The 22,901-nt window shown below is 39.3% G+C and overlaps 1 protein-coding gene across 7 annotated transcripts; it reads right to left on the bottom strand.

Annotated features, from left to right (window-relative positions):
* Positions 1-1,669: 1,669 nt before the first annotated feature.
* On the bottom strand, positions 1,670-20,822 carry LOC132119641 (serine/threonine-protein kinase WNK2-like). Of its 7 annotated transcripts, none has more exons than XM_059529787.1 (32): positions 20,298-20,822; positions 20,023-20,100; positions 18,530-19,211; positions 15,509-15,681; positions 15,127-15,347; positions 14,800-14,957; positions 14,350-14,438; positions 13,689-13,908; positions 13,180-13,450; positions 12,367-12,851; positions 11,063-12,181; positions 10,300-10,434; positions 10,137-10,175; positions 9,704-9,871; positions 9,070-9,504; positions 8,503-8,784; positions 8,364-8,404; positions 8,018-8,180; positions 7,827-7,943; positions 7,482-7,652; positions 7,306-7,357; positions 7,051-7,191; positions 5,987-6,834; positions 5,693-5,750; positions 5,519-5,586; positions 4,719-5,299; positions 4,363-4,613; positions 4,048-4,260; positions 3,635-3,733; positions 3,081-3,125; positions 2,579-2,841; positions 1,670-2,457 (listed from the first exon to the last, which is right to left on the bottom strand). In XM_059529787.1, the coding sequence occupies exons 3-32, from the start codon at positions 19,139-19,141 to the stop codon at positions 2,155-2,157; spliced, it is 7,821 nt and encodes a 2,606-aa protein (XP_059385770.1). In that variant the 5' UTR covers positions 19,142-19,211; positions 20,023-20,100; positions 20,298-20,822; the 3' UTR covers positions 1,670-2,154. The 7 variants fall into 7 exon arrangements, with proteins under 7 accessions (XP_059385770.1, XP_059385766.1, XP_059385768.1 ...); XM_059529783.1 differs by having other exon boundaries at positions 6,991-7,191; positions 20,298-20,820; XM_059529785.1 differs by having other exon boundaries at positions 3,659-3,733; positions 6,991-7,191; positions 20,298-20,820.
* Between the last annotated feature and the right edge of the window lie 2,079 nt (positions 20,823-22,901).

Here is a 22,901-nt window from a genome sequence, read left to right as displayed (position 1 = left end):
TAAGGGTCATTAATTTAAATGAAAAAAAAATTTCACATAACACAGTACCTTATGAGCTACCATAGCATTTGCACAACCACAAAAAATGACCAGTCACTGCAAATGCTGAATTTACCTTTAATCTTTTGAAATAGTGGTATGGAAAAGTTCTGCAATACTTTTTATCATGATATGAATTTTAACATCAATGTCACATTGGCTATTGTTCATGTGTTTGTACAAGGCAGACATTTCTGAAAAGGTGTAACAAAATGCATTTCTTTTGAAGATTGTAACAGTGTAATTAACTTTTTTGCACATAAACGTCAAGTAAAATGGCTCAGACTTGAGACAGGCCACCTTATATTTCGGTCTACTGTATGTAGCAGTACAGAATGTAAACAAGCTTAGCAGTGTCATAATACAAGCACTGGCAAAGTGAAATAATGCAGAAAAACAGTACCTAAATGAAATGTCATCATAATGTTTCATGACACAAATATCATTGGCCCATTTAATTTTATATCAATATTTCTGATTAATCTTAACTTAAATGTTGCATTCATGAAATACAAAAATAATAGATAATAAATAGAAAAACGATTTGATGTATCATAAGTGTTGTAAAGACTCTTATACATTATAGCACCGTTTATCATGAGAAAAAAACAATGACCTGTCTACTGTCTATATATATAACGTTTATTAAAAGTTAACATGAGCAAATGTTGTCTATTTCATCCAGTTACATTCCAAATGTATACGTTTAAATATAGATTTTATTTTATAATGACCTATAGCTTGCCAGAACTATGAGTTAGAGAACATCTACAGATGTTTGCCTACCACTCATTACTATATTTTGAAAGTCAAATTTAGATGTTAGTTAGTTTAGGGTAGACATGGTGTTTCATGAATATATTTTGCAAAGAATCAGTCTGTCAACACTGTATGAAACCACTGGAGCTCCACCAGGAAACTCCATTATTAGTATTATTAATGAAAACAGTAGCACTGAGATCTAAATGATGGCATTGTGCTATGAGACTGTGCTGTAACTGCAAACATGACTGCACCAGCAGAGATCTTTTTTTTTTAGACTCCGAAAAACAACTTGAGGGTTATTACACTTTTGATAAACAAATATTGCTCTCCTTTTTGTTGTAGATCGCTGTGGTTGTTTTTTTTTTTTTTTTTTTTTTTTTTTTACTGTATTAGATGACAGAAAATGACTTAATGACTGCAAACAAACTCGTAACTGAGTTATACCATCAATAGGTAATTTTGAAATGTATTTTACAAACATCCATAAAGGACATCATTAACTGCAGGTGGGGAAACATGAATTTAGTTATATTATGCTTGGTAACAGAAAATTAATAGCAGTCACCATTACCCTCTGTACATTGGCTGGTAATGTACATAGCACAGTCCTAAGTTGCTGTTCAAGGCACTCTTGCAGGCTAGTTCACCTAAAATGTTCAGTCTGTTAAAGTATTCTCGTTTCTCAGTGCAATTTCTGGTTGTTAACTTTCTAGCATGCGATAATGTGTTTTGGATTAGTGATGCGGAACGCTGTGAAACATTCACAATGATGTCATAACCATGACCACTGCTCCAAACTCCAGTGTTTTCATCCAACTGTGATGTGATACTATTCACTCCCAAAACACTGACCTAAACCTCAGTATTTCATTCACTTTGTCCAGTTTATGCTCATATGCAGACAAAGCTAATATTTACAGAAGTATAAACAGTGTCTATACACATCTACACAAATTTAAGGGCATATTATTGTACCTTATAGCATTTACATATGTGTACAGCTCAAGGTGTAAAGGAAGTTGATTCTGCACAAAAACAAGCAAGCTAAATAGGTTTTGATGAAAAATATACATTCTGTACATATGCTTATGCTAAAATTTAGTTATTCTACATAGGCTATATGAATATGTACAATAATACTGAATGTAAACTGCCTACATGATATGCCTACGTTGTTGGACTGTATATTTACATGTTCGTGTAGGATTACCACATTGTAAGCAACTACATGCTAGCAGACTGCAACAGATTTGCAACAGAATTGCACACTGATAGGCCTAACCAGCACTCTAAAGAAACTAAAGTATTTTTGGCGACAGAGTAAGAATTGTAAGTACAGTGATGGTTAAGCTACATGGTCCTATTTCTAGAACTTGGAACCTCACTGGGGGAAGAAGGTGCTGTCCATGAGGGAGAGCGCACAACAGAGAAAGCAAAGACTTCTTGGTTATGACTGGCAGTCATTGGCGGCCAGTGGTCCATGTCTAAGTGTAGAGCAGTTAGCATCTTTCTGTAAGGGTTACCACCAGGCACCATAAAACTGCGCTGGAGTACTTGTGAAGGGTCAGTCGCCATTGCAGAGGCATGGAAATCAATCTGTGGCCATGAAAGAGGCAACTGGGAAGCATTCAGTCTTTCTATTGTACCTGGAGCCTAAAAAAAAGACATTAGCATCAGAGAAATCTCTATGTTGTTTAGCACCCAACTTTCAGCATGCGTATAAAGGTGACAATTTAATGGAATAGTGGTAATCGGGTATTTTTAATAACATTACCTCTATAGCGCTCCAGATCCTGGATCTGGTTAGTTGCTGTGGTCTTAGATTGAGGGAGCATGAGCGTGAGCATGATCGTGAAGGAGTCCTCACCCCTTCTGCCCAGTTATCCACTAGTCTATGAAGCTGCTGTGTGAAAGCATCTCTCTTGTTGTTGCTGTTGTTAGTCTGTGCTTGGGCGAGACCAGTTGGCTGGTGAGGAGGTGGAGTGGATCCAGGAGGCATTGGGGACTGATTTGAGGCAGCAGATGGTGTTCCAGATCCTATGAAAGTAAATTTGCTTGAATATCACAAAACATGAGATACAATCCACAGTGTCTTTGATGCTTTCTGAATATGCTTTAAGGCCTAATGCTATTACGGAGGTTACAATATTATGTCCACAAAGCGAAATATTTTCAACATCACAGCTATCAGCTGGAGCAACAGTGTTAAGGTTTCAGCTTAGAAAATTGCATGTTTAAAGTCTAAAGTTTAGAAATTAAGAAAAGGCAATAGTTACTGCTGCCACGTTCTTTACCCAGACACAGGCGTTTAAGTGTTGACCCTACAAAAAGAAAAGTTACAATTAATTTTCTGTAGAAAATCACTGCACAACGAGTCACATAAAGAGGTGGGGCATGTTATTTAACTTTTAAAAGTTACAACTGCAAAAAACCTGCATTAGAGGTATTTATAAGTCAATGTGTTAAAACACTGAAAATAGAAAATAATTAATGTTATGAACTATGTTTAAAGTCATAGTGTTGGTTTTAGGCTTGCAAAAGTGAAATTAAAGTGAGGATGATTAAAGTGAGATTAAAACTGTGAAGCTCAACTAGTGAAAGTATATAGAAGCATTGCCATAAAAAACAGACAACTGAATAAAACACTGAATTTTATAGGGATAAATAGAGGATAGAAAGAAAAAAAAACACAGGATGAGCAAAGATGAAGCATGAATACTGATAAGCGGAAAGATAAATAATTGATTAAAGTGAAGAAGAGAGTGGGAGAAAGACAGCAGGGGCTCCAACATATGACATGGAGAATGGCAGAAAGGAGAGAGATACAAACAGATGGACAGAGAAATAGGCCCACTGAAGATTCTAGCGCGTGGTTTACTACTGGATTTATAGGTGACCTGCGCAGATGCCTGGGGAGAAGGAGGCCAGCCTGTGGACAGATTAATAGAGGTGAGAGAAAGAGTGTGATCCTCAAGCAGCCAGTATCGAAGGGTACACATGGAAAAATTACATTATCTAATAATAATAAATTTATCTGAATTTATTTCAAAATAATAATAAAAATGTATTTAAAATTATTTAAAATTCCTACATTTGGGACTTAAATCTAGGAATTATAAATAAAAGACTTACATAAAAAGTTTTTCATAGAAAACTTAACTGAGTCTGCTACAGAATATTTATTTTATTGACGGAAGGATTTTTCTCTTACAGTGCATGCTGGAAAATCAGAATTGAAGTCACCTTGGCCGGGCTGGCGGCATGGCACAGGTCCTTCTCCCTGGAGACCATAGTAGATATTGTCGGAGGAGAGAGATCCTTTGAGAGAGCAGGGCTGTTGGGTCTGAACCGGAACAGACACAGAACAAGGAAGAGTCCCTGCCCCAGAATAAGCCTTGCCATCAGACAAGTTGGAAGCCCTGGCTGGAGACCCATTCAAGCTTGGGGCAGCCTCAGCTGAAACAAGAAAAAATTACATGGCAAGATGCTCTTTGATTGATTCCAAATGCTAAGATAGGTTTTTAGATACCTTATATATGAATGTGGTCTCCAACTAACCTGATTTGGTTAAATCATTAGGTTTGCTGCTGTCACTAGTTTTGGAGGCAACATTTCTGAGCTGTTGTACTAGAGGACTGAGCAGTTTGCCAGGTTTTAGTTTGTGTTTGCTGGTCCTGCGCTTGCGTCCAGCTGGGAACACTGTGGGTGGAATATAAAGACCTGGAGGAGGTGGTTTCCCTAATCTGATGTAGAGAAGCTCAATCTCTTCTCGGTGGTGGGCCTCCAATTCGGTTATTTCCTTCATATGCCTGTATAAAGCATACAATGGTGAGTACCTAAGAATTTTTATTAATTGCTCATTGGTTTTATTTTTCATCTCTCCATCAAAAAACACACGGACATGCCAAACTCACTTTTCTCTTAGTCTTTGAAGCTCCTTTATATCGGAGTCCTCCATCTCTGAGTCATTGTCGCTGCTGACATAGGATCCGTACACCCCTCCTTTTCTGCTTGGCGAATCAGAGCTTTGCACACTACTACTGCGACCGGAGCGCCTCAGAAAAGCCACTGCTCTTTTCATGAGGTCACTTCCTCTCCTTTCAGTCCTACCATGACGGGATGGGGTTGTGGGTGCCATTTTGGTAGGGCTGCTCTCAGCCCCAGAGTCAGAAGACATGAAATGGGTCTGAACGGTGACGTCTGCTGAGACTGAGGTCTGTGCCCTTGGCAGCGAGCCTCGTTTGGTCAGAGGAGGTGGGGCGTCCAGATAAAAGTCAGGTGGGGCGGAATATCTGCTGCTGAGCTTCCTGCGTGTGACCTCGTCTTCTGTGCTGACTACTGAGAACCTGCCAACAGTAGTAGCTGAAACAGTTGGCTCTTTATACATGGGACATTCTCCCAAAAAACCACCAGGGTGTGTTGGAGAAGCTGTGCTGCTCAGGCTACGCTGCTTTCGGCATTGACCTGACAGGATATCAGCGGAGCTAGGCACCATCTAATCCACAGAATTGAAATCAAACAAAATAAAAAGACAGAATACTGATATGACAAGATTTATTTCACATACATACATTAATAAAGAACTATTCCCTTGTCATACAAAATGAAATATTTGGTACCAACATAAAATGGGCTACCAGATTATTAAACTTGGAATTAATCTATTAACCTGTATTTTCCTGCAGAGGTTATGAGCATGCTATACATGATGTACCTTATATCGACTTCTAGATCCAGAACAAGAGGTAGAGTGTGGCATCACAGGTCTCCTGGGCACAGTGACTGTGGAGAAAAATGGCTTTAAGTTTCTTATTTTTGTAAATGATAAATTTTTTTAAAGAGAATTTCTCAAGAGAAAAAATAAGATAAAAATTAAATATTGTCTCACCTGCAACCGCAGAGTCGCTGAGAGCACTTAAACTGTCTACACGCTCTGGAATCTGTGGCTAAAAGACAAAAAGCTAATGTTTTTAGATGGTAAGTCATCAAACACAATCCAACCTAAATTTGAGATGTCTTCAAATTCAAAATGGTTTTTAAGACATGCTGAAAACTAGGGAATAGCTTCTGGTAATAGGCGAGTACATACAAAAACGTAAGTACATGGGTACCCATGCCTCATACCTCAATACATTTTATCTATTAAGAAAGCATAAGAATCACAGATAGAGCTTAAACTTACCAACTGCTCTCCTGCTCTGAATCGTCCCTCTCCCATAAGACTAGGTGTGCTGGTTCCTGACCCTCCCACTGCACTCTCTGGTCCAGGCGGTGACTGGATATACTCCGTGCCAGATCCTGGAGTTTCAGCAGCACTTCCCGATGGGTACATGGGAGCATACTCTTGATACAGTAAATTCCTCAGTTTCTCATCCAGAGTTTTGATAGTGCTGTCTACAAACCCTCCTCTGGTACGCCCCTCTCCATCTGATTCACAAGGGACAAAGTGGTGTTGTGAAGGAGCAGGGCTTTGAGGCAGGGAAGGTGCCTTAGTTCCACTCACATTTGACACAGGCTGCTGAAGTACCACAGGCTGCTGGGTACGTTCCACATGACCAGATGTAATTGAGTGGAGTTGTTCCCGAGCAGACGTGGTGTCTTGTGATGGTTGTGGTATCACAGAGGATGACTTTTGAGCCCCACTGCCCACTTCAAGGGACAGCGGCATGACCAAGGGACAGCAAGGCACATCCTCCACCATGAAGACAGCACATGCAATTTCAGCCATCTGCTGAGCAGTGTGCATGGGGGAAACTGCGCCTAATCTGCCATTCTGGGTCTCATCCACAAAAAGAGAGCTTTGAGGATCCATGCACGGCTGGGATTGTTGTACACAGACTGAGCCCAACTGTGGCCCCTCCTCTGGATGGGAAGCAGGCTGCACTGGCATTGAAGTGGCTTGTGGGCCAGGGGAAGCTTGGGAAAGAGCAGCCAAAGAAAGAGGATCAGTAGTGGTCATAGAGAGGGGGCTCCAGACCCCATAGGGATCACTTCCTCCAGATGGAGGTGCTGTGGCACAGGTTTCTGAATCTGTGGAATGAAAGAAAACAAACAAAACAGAAAATTAAAAAAAAAAAAACGTTCTAAGAAAGACAAAGAGACATCCATTTTACTCTTTTTGTTACGAGTAGAGGCTGTGCTGAAACAATCATGATACAACTAAGTAATGTCATGGCCTGACATTACCCAGTGATACAGAGGCAGATCTTGTGCTGGGTTCTGGTGGCTGTGCTGGTGCACTCTCACCAGGCTGAGCTCTCCCATCAGTTATTGTTGTTGTGGATGGAGATTGTGTAGATGGAACTCCATCTGAGGATACATCCTTACTGGCAATAGGAGCCTCTTCCACAGGGCAGATGATGAACCACCGCTTACCCGTGTGTAGAACTAAGCACAGGACAAGAGGCCATACTAAATGCTTAAATGTGGATACATTAATTCATCAGAAAACATTTGGTGAGCATGAATGTTAAATGTTAATTACATGTGGAAAAAGTTTACCATTTTGCTGATAAACTAGCTGGGGGGCCTCAGGTTGCAGTCCCTTTTCCCCCTGGAGAGTAACAGGAGAATGTTATTATCGTTTAATTTAGTAATTTTATTGAATTTGGTGAATTTCCTCCCCACACATTACAAATTTTAAGATGTCTAAGTCTTTAACTGACTCCCTGTATTACCTCTGCCCCTTGATCTCTAGGAGTTTGTCCTTGCAAATGACTTGTCCCAGGTTCTGATTTCTTCTGTCCATCCATGTCCTCGCTTAGAATGTCCTCTGCCTTGTCGACAATGTCTTTAAGTTGATCTATAAAAATTTCCTTTTCTATTGGTAGAATGAAACCATTTTCCACCTGATAGACAAATGAGAGAAACAAAATGTACAAAGCTGCACAGAAAACAAACAGTATATAAAAAGGTAATAGGATTAAACAGTTTTATGCTTCAGACAAATCACTAAACTGATGGTAAGCAGTACAGTATTGTTTCGTAATGTTCTGAAAGTCAGTGCAGATCCTTAATCTCACCATGTAAGTGGCTATTTCTTCAGGTGCATCTCCATCTAGGTCAAATTTGAAAGTCACCATTTTATGATTGTGCGTCTCCAGCTGGCATTCCACCATCTTGTCACCTGTATTACTAACCTGGAAGTACAATTACGTGTTAGGAGGTGCTTGCAAAAAGTAAAATTTAAAAAGAAGACGTGTTTTATCCTCACATTGAGCATGCTTAGCTTTGGCTTGTTAATTTTTTCCTGGCGTGAGCGCGTGCGACTCGATTTGCGGTGGTGCTTTCTAGGTTTGCCATCACCCTTTCCTCCACCAATGGATCCTTCATAGCTGTCACTCATTTCTTTACCAGATCCTGCATCTTGGTACAGGCTGAACAAACAAGACAGTATAATCTAGTGAAGAACTTATTAGGAGACAATTTGAGTTATATTGTTTTAATGTATTGTGTGATATCTGCCACTGTAAGCAGGTCAGATCAGCCATTGTAAATAAAGATGATGTTTGCATTCAATCAAATATGCCATTTTCATAAGTTTTTCAACATCTACCTACCTGTCACATACATAACTATGGAATGGAATAGATACAGGTGCCTGTAAGGAAAAAATATTTATTTCAGATATCTATGTAGTACTTTGTTTTAAGAATACATATAATAGTCAGATAAAGGAGGCTTTATGACTACTGTTACCTCAGTGCTGGGTTGAAATGGGCTGGGCTCTGGTGCAGGAGGAATAGGCATTGAAGCAGTGTCTGCCATTTGCTGAATTGTACTGGCCATTCCAGTACTCTCAGGAACAGCATATCTTGTCTGTATGCCAGCAGACTGTAGAGGAGGCTCCGCAGTCTCAGGCAGGGCTTGCGCAGGGGTAAACTTTGGGTCTGATTGCCTGTCCTGTGGGGGAGACTGGATCTGCGACATAATGGTGTGAGCTGGGGCCAGGATCTGTAGTTCCTCATGCAGAGGGTACTCCTGTTGAATAAAAGTAGATTGCTGTGATTCACTGTGCGACAAGAGCCTTGACCTCAGTTCTAAGGCTCATGGAATAATATTGATTATCCTGCATCATTGATTGCTATGACAATGCACTACTGCACCAATCCTGATTTATGTACTGCCATTCTGCTATCCCTCTCAAAGTACAGTAATCACTGTTCTTTATCACTTTATCACGTGATCATTGAAATTATTATGATAAACATTCGCCGTACGTAAAACATTCCTTGCACAAAGCAGGAAATAAACCACATCATTTACCTCTGTAAAAGGTTCAGGAATAGATGGGTCTTGCTGACGGAGGGAGGCTGGATTAGGGAGGGGAAGGGAGGGCTGTGTTGGTTGCGGTTGAGATTGGAAAAGGGCACCTTCTGGTGGTGGAACTGGGGAGTACATCTGCTGCGGATGTTCTTTGGGAGAAAGCATGGGTGGGGACAGGGCCATAGCCAGGAGAGGTATAGGGGTAGGAACATTCAGAGGGGTGGACACAGGTGTGCCTGCTCCTAGCATGCAGGGTACATTTTGCATTGGTTGTATGGGAAGAGGAGCAGGGATAGGGCGTGGTGAGTAGTATGGTGAAGATACAGGAGGAACATTTGTGGGGTAGGGAGAAGAGTAGGATACTGAGGAGAAAGGTATTGACTCTGTCACTGCAGATGTGCCCCCTTCTGGCAAAAGAGGATATGTCGATGGAAACTAAAGAATAAAGAGCAAGGTAAAAACTTAAACAGTCAGAGGTAAGCTAGAAAGCTACACATTTGCATGTAGAATTAAGAAAATCCTTCCACGTCTACCATCTAAGGTTGAACAAATTTCACCTTTGCTAAAGACTTGTTCTGGTGTCTGAGAAAAAGTGTTGCACACATAGGCCTAGTTACAGGTTTCATGAACTTACCTGTGTAGCAATTTGAAGAGGCTGGAGAATGGGTGTCTGAACATTTAGCTGTGGTCGTGGAGAAAGGGTAGCAGTGCTGAACATTGTAGAAGCTGACTGTAGCAAATGCTGTGTTATAGTCTGAGCATCTGAATATGCCTGCACTTGGGGCTGAAATGTTGATAATGTCTGTGAAAGACAAAGAGAGAGAGAAAAAAGAGAGAAATAAAGAATGATATTAAAAATAAAACTCATTTCAAAAACACTTACACGGCAGTTTCCACTGATTATGCTGGCTATCACATCTTTTTCTCAGTGATTAAACTGAATCCATTAACTGTTTAGTGGATTTTTCAATAATCTGATACATTTTTGGCATGACTGAAACTGAATTTTTCAGAACATTTAAAAAAAAAAAAAAGACTGTGAGGATGTTTATACAGATTGAGTCTACCTGAGGCAGGAAAGCTTCAGGATGGAAATAGAGATGAAACTGAGAGAAATACAAACACAAGGAAGAACAAAATTCTAAATTAAACTACTAAACTATCTCTTCGCTAACACACAGGAATGCGCCCATCCTCATTTAAGGGAAGTCAAACCTATAGCAGCCTTACCTCCTGTGCTAGTGGTTCAGTCTTCTGGTTTTGCTGTGCTATGAGGGCAGAGGACGGAATGCTCTGTTGATGAGCATGTGGCACAGGAGTAGCTGGAGCAGAGACGGTCTTAGACGAAAACAATTGTGCAGAAGGCTAAAAAACACATGCACAAATATAAATCTATTTGCAATTAAGCATTTCAGAGCCAATAGCATTTATTTGAGATATTAGCAGAATAGCACGTCTAGCAGCACATGGTTTGATGTGACGGGTAAATTAGTGGCTACTGACAGGGAGCAGAAGAAGAAAATGTGTGATATCAAACAGAGTAGTGATTTGCTCTACAAACAGGGGTTGTTGCTCTAAAAGAGACCACGTACAGGGTGACAGGGATAATTTGCAGTGTTGCAGTAGCAGTCATTTATTATTCAGTCAGCTTGCTGTGCCATCCTCTAGCAGTCTTTTAAGAGTCTGTGACCTTCAAAAGGACATAACAGTCCCCTGAAGACAGTCCCATCTCTTCTTCTTTCAGAAACAACAGTGATTAGAGAATTTATTCAGTTCAGTTCTAAAAACAAGTACACATTTTCTTTTGAATGCTACATAGGAATAAAGCTAGGAGGGACTACATTAGGGAATAATACCTAAATACATATTGAAGCAACATTTTTCAGAGAAGGTTGAAGAAGAAGCTTGGAAAGTATGGGTGAGCCAAAAGTGATTCTCTTGTTCTAGATTTCCTTGCTGGGATCATAGCTAGTAAGTTTTAATTTTCACCTACCACAAGACCTGATCCAGCTTCATTGTCCTGAATAGAAAAAGACCCCATTTCCTGATGTAATAGGGGTACACACAAAGAGCTTACACTTTGGACCTGAGGTGCAAGGAACCTGTTAAAATTAGCATTGCTGTGGCCATCTCCAGGCTGCACCCTGTCAGTCAGCACAGGGGAACTGGTACGCCGATTGATGATATGATGAAGGCAGCGATGAAGGTGAAACAAATCTGAGCTTTCTCCTAAACTAGGAGTATGTGGCCCAATCAAAGAGACAGGGGACACTGGAGAGGATGACCTAAGTGGGGACAATGGATCAACTGGTGAAGATATGGACTTATGTCTGGAAGATGTAGGGACTGGTGAAGGTATAGATACATAGACAGGGGTAAATGCAGTGGTATGGCTTAGTGATGAGATGTTGTTATGTAGAGTTGTCACAGGAATCTGTGCAGGAGGATGGCTTTTATGGACTGGAGAAGGTGGAGTGACTTCAACTGGTATTGAACTTGGCATATTCTTAGGAACAGAAACTCGCTTTGGAGACATTGTAGACATATACAGAGACTGTGTGTTTGTATTACTTGGTGAGCTGGAGACTGGATGATCCGGATCAGATGGGAATGATGGTTTTAATGAGGAAAAGGATGGCATGTTTTGGTGGATAGGGGAGGAAGAGGGTGAAGAGGCATGACAGAGAGACCCTCGATCCCCTGACCTTCCTGCCAGCAACTTTGCCATACAAGCCTGGCAGTAATGTGGGTGGACATCAGAGTGCCTCCTACTGAATGACATTGGCTGGGCCTGTGAATACATTTTCACATGCTCCGAGCTATATTCAGAGGCTCCGGTGTCTTCAGAAACATTATTGGTTTCCTGATCATAATTTGTGAATGATGAAGATCCTGTGAAGGCACTTGAAGACAGCAACTGATCAATTTCTTCCCTAGAAATTACTTCAGGGTTGTGACAGCAATAAGCCCGATGATGCAGCCATTCTAACAAATTCTGTAGTTCAGTCTTCTGTAATGTTTCGAGGAATGAAGTGCTGCTACGCCTGGTCCCTGTCAAATTATCAGGCAATAGCAAAGGTCTTTGGGTGTCACCAGGAACACTTCCATGTCGCTGCTCATTCATCCACAGTTTGAGAAAAAGACACATTTTGTTAAAATTTAGGCAGTAATCATAACATTTAAAAAAACATAGTGATAAGGGAAGAAAACAATGGGGGGAAAAGATGGTGGTCTTGGAGTTCTCCTACAGAGTAAAGCTCAACTGCAATGATAAAGTGATTATAGTTACAAACTTACAGGTGATTGCTGGTAGGCTCTCTGATGCAGGTGTATCGAAGATTGCTGAAAAGCCCCTTGATGTAGCTGATGAGTTGACTGCTGATATTGCTGGTGGAGCTGAACGGTGGGTTGTTGTTGGGGTGCTTGTGGCACCAAACCATGGGCCTGTGCTTGTGCAGCCTGGTGTTGGGGGGCACTAGGCTGTTGTTGGGCTCGCTGGGGTTGCTGAGAACTAGGTTGTTGCTGGGTCCCATGGAGTAACTGACCTATGGTTTGTTGTGGGACACCGTGGGGCATTTGTAGAGCAGATTGTTGTTGAGTGCCCCGAGGCAGTTGTGCAGTAGATAGCTGATGGGAACAATCTGGCAACTGATCCAATAGCTGTGTTGGAGGGCTTAAGACCCTTTGTGCAGTGGAAATGGACTCAGAGAGGGATTGCTGAGAGGTGTTGTCTTGGTTGCCCGAAGTGCCTGTTACCATTGTTGAGCCAGCACTGCTGTCTACTGCATTATTTGGGACAGATGACACAAAGTGCTTATTAAAGTTATGGAAGCAAAGGAAAATTTACCTGCATTGAGTTATACAAAAAAAGAAAAAACAATTAAACTAAATAATTAACATAATATAATCAAGTGAAATAAATCTTACTGCCAACATCTTATTGCTTCTGTGGATATTGTTATCTATCTCAGACCTATTCATATAATGACTCATTTAAAATGTTATTAAAATAAACAATTTTGTACTAGTCTTTCCATCTTTTGTGTGGATATCTTTGAAGAACTGAGTACCACCGTTTCATCTATACATTTATCTCTAGATGTCTCTCACGTGTAGCTGTAGTTGCACTACAGACCAGGCTGAATGCTTCGGTCTGTAGCTCCTCTCTTTCGGATGGAAGACTGGGTGGTCCACCCACTGGTGGCCTTGTGGAGGGCACTTGAAGGATATTCTGTGTCTCAGTCTTGGTGCTTCTCTCTTCTGTCTTTCCATTATGGCCTAAGGCGTTCCGCTGTCGTCTCCACTTTATTAGAGACACACGGTCACGGATAGACTTACCCACAATCTTCACATCAATCTCTAAAAAGAACCCAGAATCCACCTGCCAGAAGTGACAATTGAACAACTCTTAAATGGTGACTTACTTTTTGAATTCATTCTGAATAAGTATTCCAAACTATTGTATCTAATACACTGAGAAATGCTGGGCAAAATATGGACAAACATTAAACATTTAACCCAACTCTTGGTTGAAAACAACCCTATCCCTGTGTTTGTCTACATGTCTACTATATGTCAAATCTAAAAATGTTGCATTTCTAAAAATCATGTTTGTTTACCATTTCCTGGGCAACGGTTTCTGGGACTTCTGTTTCCAGGTCGAATGTAAACTCGATAGCACCACTGTCTTTATAATTGCCTTTAAGTTTCTTTTGTTCTTCAACCCAAAGCCTTAGAGCAATAGAAGACTTCTTGCCGTCATCCTCTTCAGCTAGCTCTACTCTTACTCCAGTCTCCTCCGCAAAGAATGCATGATTCAGTAAGTCCTTCATGGAGTACCTTTTAGAAAATAAAGATGGAATTTGATTTATAAACACCTGAAGAAATTGGTGGTTCAATAGGAACCCATATATAATGCACTCAAATGGACCAGACAAGATGTGCAGAAAATGTTTTTAAAAATACTGTTAGTCTGACATCTGAAAGACTATGAACAATGCAACAATGCTATGATGTTGCTTTAGCAAATGGTATGAGATATTTGGCTGATAGATGACCCATGCATGCAGTACATAATCAGACTAACACAGGGTTGAACTGATGTCATTAGCAGGGTTCAAAGAACAGCAAAAGCAAATCACTGTAAAATAATAGTTAAATAAAGCTGGAGCTTTCCAAGAAAAGGTTGTCTCATCATATGATGTGTCACATCTGACAGGAGTATAAACTTTTTGACCTTTATGGTTATGTGACAGGAGACTATTCAGCTGATGGACTCACCTTTCCTCCCAATGATGGCAGATACACTCTCCAATTATTTCTTTTATTTCAGGCACGGCCACCTTACTGAAACTGGCTGGCTTCACACCCTGTGCAGTGAATCAAAAAGGAACCCAACACACATACATATATTTTCATTGAAAGCCCTTGTGAAAGGACATTTTGCAGAAAAAAAAATGGTTTCAAAGGCAACATTTTCTTTTGTACCAGACTGCAATTACAGAATATGTTATAGATATATCAATGAGCAGAATTATTATTTATATCAATCATATGTAAAATCTGTTGTACAAACACTCTGCTGAATGAGAAAGTTTATGAACGAATGCATTATGCAACATGTTTCATAGACAAAACCCTCTATGTTAGACCTGATGCTATCCACACAAGTAATATTCCATTGTAAAAATATGAATGTCGGGCAGTGAGGAGCCCTTTTCTCAAACTTACGCTAGTAACTTTGCGATAGATTTGAGCTGCATTTTGACACTCTGAGTATGGATACTCGGATGTGGCCATTTCTAGCATACACATCCCAAATGCATACACATCTACAGCTTCATCATAGTGTTCCTCATACATCTCAGGGGCCATAAACTCTGGAGTGCCTAAAATGTGAAGAATGGGAGGAAAAAACAATAACTACATGGATAATCTTTGAAATTCCACATAACACGCTACAGTCTACATTATCTAAACAGGCTATAATTAAATGTTGTATTCAGTGTAACCTAATCTGATCTATCTCAAAACCATGTTACTCTTCCGACTGATTACCGATTACACTTTTGGCAAAGGAAGTTCGCTTTAGAGTGGCCAGGCCAAGATCTCCAATCTTGACTGAGCCTGTAGGACCAGTGATGAAGATGTTGTCACACTTCAGGTCCCGATGGATGATGGGAGGTGTCCTCGTATGGAGAAAGTGAAGACCTTTTAAGATCTGTCTGCACCAGCTTCGTAAAACTTTTGGTTTCATCACCTTGAATCGCTTCAGATACCTACATATTAGCAGAAACAGAGTTATAAAATTTACAATTGTGCAATGTAAGTTGTAATACGGCAGATCTACATTCATTGGTGCCTCATAGCAAGCAACTCAAACCAATTAAGATACTGCCCCAAGTGTAATAGCATAACTTTTTTTTTTTATTTGGCTCACGTTTTCAGTGTCCCAGACGTCATCAGTTCAGTGACTAAAACAATGCACTTCTTTCCCTTAAGAGGAGATTCCCAAAAGTCATAGAAGCGCACAATGTTTGGATGCTGAAGACCTTTTAGCATCTCTGCCTCCTCTTTAAACCTCTGACGTTCTGCTTTGGACAGCTTACGATCCTGGGATGGCAAGGGATCAGCATTGGTTTTTGAGGTTCCAGGCACATGCCAGGAGAAAAGTGAAAGAGACAGATAGACAGGTGAAAAGAACCAAACATATGGTAATTAACGTAACAAGATATCTTTGAGCATGATAGGACTTAGAAAGTCAAGATCAGAGATCAAAGGCAGACAAGAGATAAAAAAACAACTAAACTACTGGTATTAAATCACAACAATGAAACATGAAATGCAAAATATATTCTCCTCAAGGAATGGGATGTGTGATTAGCATATTGAACTAGCCCTTTGATATGCAGTACACTGCAGAAAATAAAATTAAAACAAACTCAACCTAACATTTTCTATTGTGGTTTGTCTGAAAAACTGAACAGAACTGAACCGACAGGAAATTGAAGTCTCTTTATTCAGTGTACAAAATGTCACTGCGGGTTAATGAGATACTTGCAGTTGGGCTAAAACTAGTGTGTACAGCAGTTGAGCTAGGCTTGAAAATGCTACAGTTACAGAGTCATTGGTGGTTCACGTGCTGGTGTGTAGCTATGGTCAAGAAGCTGACCAAATCAATACCTCTGCATCTGCCCTCTTCCTGCTGCTAAATTTACTAAACGCTGACAGGGAGTATCTGTAACATCTCTGTCCCTCACAATCAGGCGATGTGCAACTCCATTAAACCTCTAAGACTCACCCCACACTGCACCATCTAATACCTCACATGAACTCGGACACACACACAGACATATATTTCATTTAACTTCCCCCATTCTTAATTTTCCATCCACTTTACTTTATACCTTCTACAAGCTCTTGAGACCCAACATGTTACCAGATTGCTAGGTGGTTTCTATAAGAGCAACTTACAAATGAGAAAAAGCAGAAGTAGTTTACATGCAATGCTGTGATAAAAAACTGTCATAATTAAATGCGTTAATACATTGAAATAATATCCCTACATTTCACTGCATTTAAATTAGCTTAGAATGAAACACTGTGGCATTGATTATTTACTGGGGTGTGTTAAATCTAAAAGCTCTCACAAAAGAAAATGCGATTTTTCCTTCTACATATGGCCAGGGCATCAATGAAGACTCAAATGAAGACTCCATCACAGACAATTAAAGACAACACCTTTTTCTTTCATTCTGTATGCTGCTGATGCATCCCTGACAGACAAATGAGGGATAAGACAGGTTGGGTGTTCAGCTGTACATAAAATGGTCCATTAGGAATATCTTTTATATTGTCCTGAGAGTGCTACTGCTTGATGTGAGGGAAACCATGTTCCCTAGTACACAGCCATCTTCACCTCATCTGACATGTTGCCCTGCCTCTTCCTTTCTCTCTCTCTCCTCCCTCCAAGCAGATTTGGGGGCCTCAGCAACTTTTTTAGCTTGCTGAGACCACTATTCTCAGCAGTCAAAATATATGCTTCTAATTCCCTCCATGTGATTTTAAGATTCACAAAGCAAGATAAATCCAATCCCAAACCAACAACATTCCCCAAACAGTGACTATAATACATACACCACTCTCTCAAATACAGAATAATACAAAAAAGGAATTAAGTCACTCATTCAGAAAAAAACAAAGCAAAAATCTCACAAATATTTATATCTATAGTCTGAATGGGAGCCTCTTTTTTATTACACTCACAAATAGAAACAAAAAAATCTGATGTATAACATCAGAACTTCAGAGATCATGACTACCTAGTAATCCTTCCATGGACAGTGAACGCAAAAATTATACTTTCTTCCCAAAATGAAAATAAGTGCCATCTTAGCAGTCTATGAGGTATTTTTCAGTGAACGTTTCTGTTGATAGAAAACATAAAAATATGTTGTGGGGTTATATAATAAAGAGCAAATGTCATTGTTTAGCCTATGTAAATAGTACAGTATTTTCTAAGATGGTTTGATCTGGCAAAACCTGGTTGTCTTGTTTCTGTTTAGACCTGAAATTGTATTTAAATACAGATGTAATATTAGAATATAAGAGAGAAATAGCTTGATAACATTTTAATATTGCATCATATCAGCAGGTACGTGCACATGACCAGACCTTATCACATGACCCCTATGCAGAGGGGACTGATCCTCCAGGGATGTGCACAGCTTCTCTAGAGTTTGTTTGTGTCCACACCCTTCAGCCTATCTCCTATAAATGTCTACTTCAAAAATAATTTTAGTGAGCTCTGAGAGATATTAACTGTGATGCATATTAAGCACAAGCTAGAAGCAGCACAAAGCTGTTTGCATGAGGTATTACAATGCATCACTTCTAACATAATTGTGCTCTCTCAATATTCTCAGTAAAATTTAACACTTGGTATTCTCAGTTGAACTCAGCTGAACCTCATGATTCTAGACAAAAACATGGAAACAATATTAAACATAGGAAATCTGATCTAAATCTGGTCATGGTGATCCAATCTCTCCATTTTACAATCAATAGTGCTGATAAAAAGGAAGAGGCTATATCAGATGACCCGGCAAACTTACAAAGAGCAAGCGTTTTGAATGGCAATGGGATCAATCAGAAAAATATACTTTTTTTTTGTTAATTACAAACTGCACAGAAGTTTTTACTTTTAGATAATTAATATCCTACCAATCTAGGTCTTGGACGAATCATTATGCCCAACAAATTAAGTAAATCTGTTGGTAATCTAACACTCTTTTTGATACAATGATATTAAACATATCAACACTTTCAGAAAAAAATAAAGATAAAGGAGTGAAAGGAGGCCATCAGGAGACCTATGCGGTTACTGAAAGGTGAAACATTGCAATAATTTAAACTCAAGTGGTTAAAATTTTGATATACGTCGTAACTGCATTTTCCTTACCTGAAGTTCACACCAGGCCACCTCCACCCACGTCTCAGTGTCCAGGCCCTTATAAACTGTTTTAAACGACCCTCTGCCAAGTTCAATATCAAACTTAAGAAAGCGTCCACCTGGCGAGGTGGATACGGCCTTCATTTCGGCCTCTTCCTCGTTCTCATCACTCCCAGCTTTCCCCACACTTTTGGGGGTTTCAGATGGTTCAGCATCATGTTTCTCCTCAGCAACAATTGTCTCTGGTTCGTTGGTGAAGTTCTCATTTAAACCGTCCCTCTGTCCCACCTGAATCTCTTCGTTAAAGCTCCTCTGGACCGCAATATGTGGAATTTTAACGGGGCTGTTGGTGGTGTAGCACTCTGAAACCTCAAACTCTTGATCCTCTGACTCAGAGAACCACAAACTTCTGCGTATAAATCTCTGCCGGACAAGACTTTTGAAATCTGATAGGGGGTATGCAGTTGGATCACTGGCCCCTCTGTGTGCAGCAGCTGCGGAGTCTGTGTGAGTGGGATGTTCATGACCATTTTCATAAATCACAGTCTTTTTTGAGGGGACAGAAGGAACTGTGACGCCCACAGGCTGCTGCTCAGAGTAGGATCCAGTCAGGTTTTCCATGACCAATGAATCGCTGGAAACTCATCTGTGACTTTCAGCCGTTTGCATGGTCCTCCTTGAATGAATGCACCTGCAATATGGCAAGTAGTTTTAACATGTATTCCTTAAACTAACGACTTTTTTTGTGTTCCTGGCTGTTTCATTATTAGTAAGTAATTAAATAATGACTAGTATCTGTTTCAATTTCAATACTAAGTATTCATTAGAAACCAGCACTTATCCTAGAAGAAAATACTGTAGTATCTATTTATTTAGCACTTGCTCATTGCATACAGTACAGTATTTATACATTTTATAGATGCAAGAAAATTATGCTAATAATACAAATGCATATTTACTAGTGTATATTTATTAGATAATAGTATATATTTACATGAAAAAATAAATAAATTGTTGTACCATTTATAATCTCACCAGATAAAAATAGCATTTTTTACTTATCATACATAATGACTATTAAGAATGCCTTCTTTATATTTATATTAAAATTCCTACAAGTAAGATTTAAAATTTTACTATAAACAACTGGAATACTGGAAATTTGTCACCCATAACAGTAGTTATGGAAACTTGACTAGGAGCAAATAAGCACATTCTCCAATGTAATAAGTATTACCTAAATACAGAAAACATATAGAAAACATACTAGTTTCTATTGGATCATTTAATATGAATAAATGAATAAAATAGATAGATAGATAGATAGATAGATAGATAGATAGATAGATAGATAGATAGATAGATAGATAGATAGATAGATAGATAGATAGATAGATAGATAGATAGATAGATAGATAGATAGATAGATAGATAAGTGCTAGAAACAGAATATACAGTAGTTAGTTTTAAATGAAAAAAAATGTTAAAACGGTTTGCCATACCTGCAATACAGTCTGACGCAGTTCGGCATCATTTAAAGAATGTCGGCTGCCAGACTTCGCATTTACATAGGCCTATAGCTAATATTCATTATAATTAAATATTTATGCAATTAGTTAAAAGAGCAAAACAAATAATACATTGTTACTAATAACATTAACCTCTGGTAAGCTTCCTTACATCAGAAAGCCATACCACAAATGTACTTTAAAAGCTGTAAAACAATTTTAAAATATATATTTTTTCAATGTTAAACTAATATCTGTATCTAACTCACCATGCTGGGTAGTTGACAGAGGCTGTCACGTTGTTTAATCCGTCACAAAACTATAAAGCGCGCGGCTGTCCCTTGAAATATCATTTTAATGAATGGTCTCTCAGACATCTACTTTCACCAAGCAATCAGACGGCAGCTTCATCCCGAGTACGCCTGGTTCTCAGAAATGTCAACCTGTCTGTAAGGGACATGAAATCCACAGCCCGTTGATCAGATTATTTGCTCCCTGCGGCAATGCTCTCCTCATCTCGGATAATACCGACACCTCCCCTAAAGATTCCTCCCTCGTTATGTTTTAGCGTTCATAGTTAGCTTCGGTTCCAGTGCTGATGCGTTCTTACGGACATCCCGTGGCGCCTAGCAACACTGCGAGTCCAATAAAAGCGTCTGTTTTTAGGCAGTACCCTTATCCTCCTCTACAAGGGTCGTCATGGACCCCACAGAGCGCTGGGTCCGCCCAAATCTACGTGACGTGACCATGAGCTTGCTGAAGGACGGAACGGGGCACTTCACTTTCCTGCAGAGACATACATAACTAATCGTCAGATATTTTGAACTATTATGATATAAAAATATGATCGTTTCAAATAGTTTACAGCAACTTCGTATACAGTATCCCTTTTCTATGCCCAGTAGCCTATCCACGTGACTTGGTTAAGACTGCTGAATATTTAATGTGAATGAATTTTGTATGACGATGCTTTTTTTTTATCATCTCACCCCTCCCCTCTTCCTCTTGTCATCTCCCTGAAAGAAAATGTTCCACCTACTGGAGAGAGTCGTCGTGTTTATTCCCTCTGCAATAACACACATACAGTACACTTACAGTATGGCTACAGTATAGTGGAGAAGAGGGTGAGTTGGATGGTTTAACAGTTATTAATAAGTTGAGTAAAATACGTGATCACCACCTTCATGAAGTCTATAAAAGTTGGAGGCTACAGTAGAGTGACAAAATGAAAAGTCCATATTTTCCACTCCGTTACTGCAGTAGATTAACAACAGCAGACATTTGGAAAATACAGTATAGGTATATTCTTTTATCACATTAATAAAGACTGAAAAATGTGTTACTATTCAAGCCAATAGACAAAACGACGACGAAAGTGCATAGTTCATTCATGGGAAGTGTGTGCACAAATTTTTACACAGCAAAAGGATAATCTGTATCATTTAGAGATTTTTAAAGACAAATGTGCAGTGAGGGTAAAAAATCTTACATACTGTCTAATGTACCTTATATTTATAGAAACTGCACCGCATCCGTAATACAGCAATTAATTAGTCTTAAGAACCTGACACGTTGAACTTTTGTCAGAGCTCTTTCTCTTAAACTACTACAATTAAATTATTCTGTCCCAGGGTAGTATGGAATTTGCACAAATAGAGTACTAAATAGGACCCAAAACACTTAAAGGGAGAGTTCACCCAAAAATTAAAATTATGCTATCAATTAGGCCTACTCACACTCATATTGTTACAGACCTGCATGATCACAAAAGAAGACATGGTAGGAACAACTTGATGGTCAGTTAAAAATGGTAAAAGGAGGTTTCATTGTCAGTGTAAAATAAACTAGTCTGTTACTGACAATAAAATTGTAATTAAAAGGAGTTATTAGTTTAAATAAAGCATATTATAATTCAACTTATTATTTGATGAAGTACAGAAAAAAACAATGTCTCATAAATACCAGGAGAACAAAAACGCAATACATAAAATGCATATTTTATATACTCTTGTAATAAACTATATCTCTACAAAGCCAATATATATATTTTAATAACTACATGATGTAGCTTTTACGCTAACTTTTGACAGCAGTGCAATCAACATTACTGTTATTATTTTATACTATATATATTTCTTGACCACCCCATTCAATAAACGTCAATTCTGGGTGACTTAACTACCACTAGATGGCAGCACTCTCCTTTGAGCATTGAAGGTTTTTCTCCGTTTTTCTCCCGGACTTTCCCCGTTGTTACATATTTGTTGGCACCGAGTCAATGACCTAAAGGTCAATGATCAGACAGACCTGCACGCCTCTGATTGGCAAAGTTTTACACATAGGTGCAAACGTTAAAAATTGGGAGTTATAGGCTATTAATAATAATTATCGATAAAGAAGAGAACTAACTTTGGTCTTAGATTGTAAAACGAACGCTGTGCCAAAATGCCTGCACTGCAGCGATTCGAAGCGAACTCGTTTTCGGAATCGGTTCATTCGAACGAATTGTTTCATAGAACTGTATGAAAAAAGCCATCCTTTTACAACCCTTAAGTGACATATAATGTACTTTACACTCCGATACATTACTCATACTCATTTCATGTGCTACAATTGTTACAGCCATGGTTTTTGTATAAAATCATTTAGAAACGAGCACAAATAACACTGCTAAAAATGTATGCTAAAATTCTACTGACATTCTTTAAATCTCCCGCTTCTGTAGGTTTAGTAAAATGCGTTTTGAAAGCATTTCAAAAGAAATGTGTAAAGAATTTGTTCAGATGGGTTCGTCTGTAATGATTCAAAAGAACCGATTCAAAAGAACGATTCAGACATCGCTGCTGCAGCGATTGGCAGACGCCTGTCCAGCC

The sequence above is a fragment of the Carassius carassius genome, chromosome 38, assembly GCF_963082965.1.
Source record: "Carassius carassius chromosome 38, fCarCar2.1, whole genome shotgun sequence".
NCBI lineage: Eukaryota > Metazoa > Chordata > Actinopteri > Cypriniformes > Cyprinidae > Carassius > Carassius carassius.
This window is presented reverse-complemented; position numbering and strand designations above follow the sequence as displayed.

Excerpts from the sequence above, each read along its gene's own strand:
- LOC132119641 (XM_059529783.1), bottom strand. The coding sequence starts at position 19,141 with ATGGAAAACCTGACTGGATCCTACTCTGAGCAGCAGCCTGTGGGCGTC. Across the intron at positions 14,958-15,126 it reads CTTTGCCAAAAGTGTAATCG|GCACTCCAGAGTTTATGGCC; the intron begins GTAATCAGTCGG and ends TTCACATTTTAG. Across the intron at positions 5,751-5,986 it reads TCAGAGCAGGAGAGCAGTTG|CCACAGATTCCAGAGCGTGT; the intron begins GTAAGTTTAAGC and ends TTTGTCTTTTAG.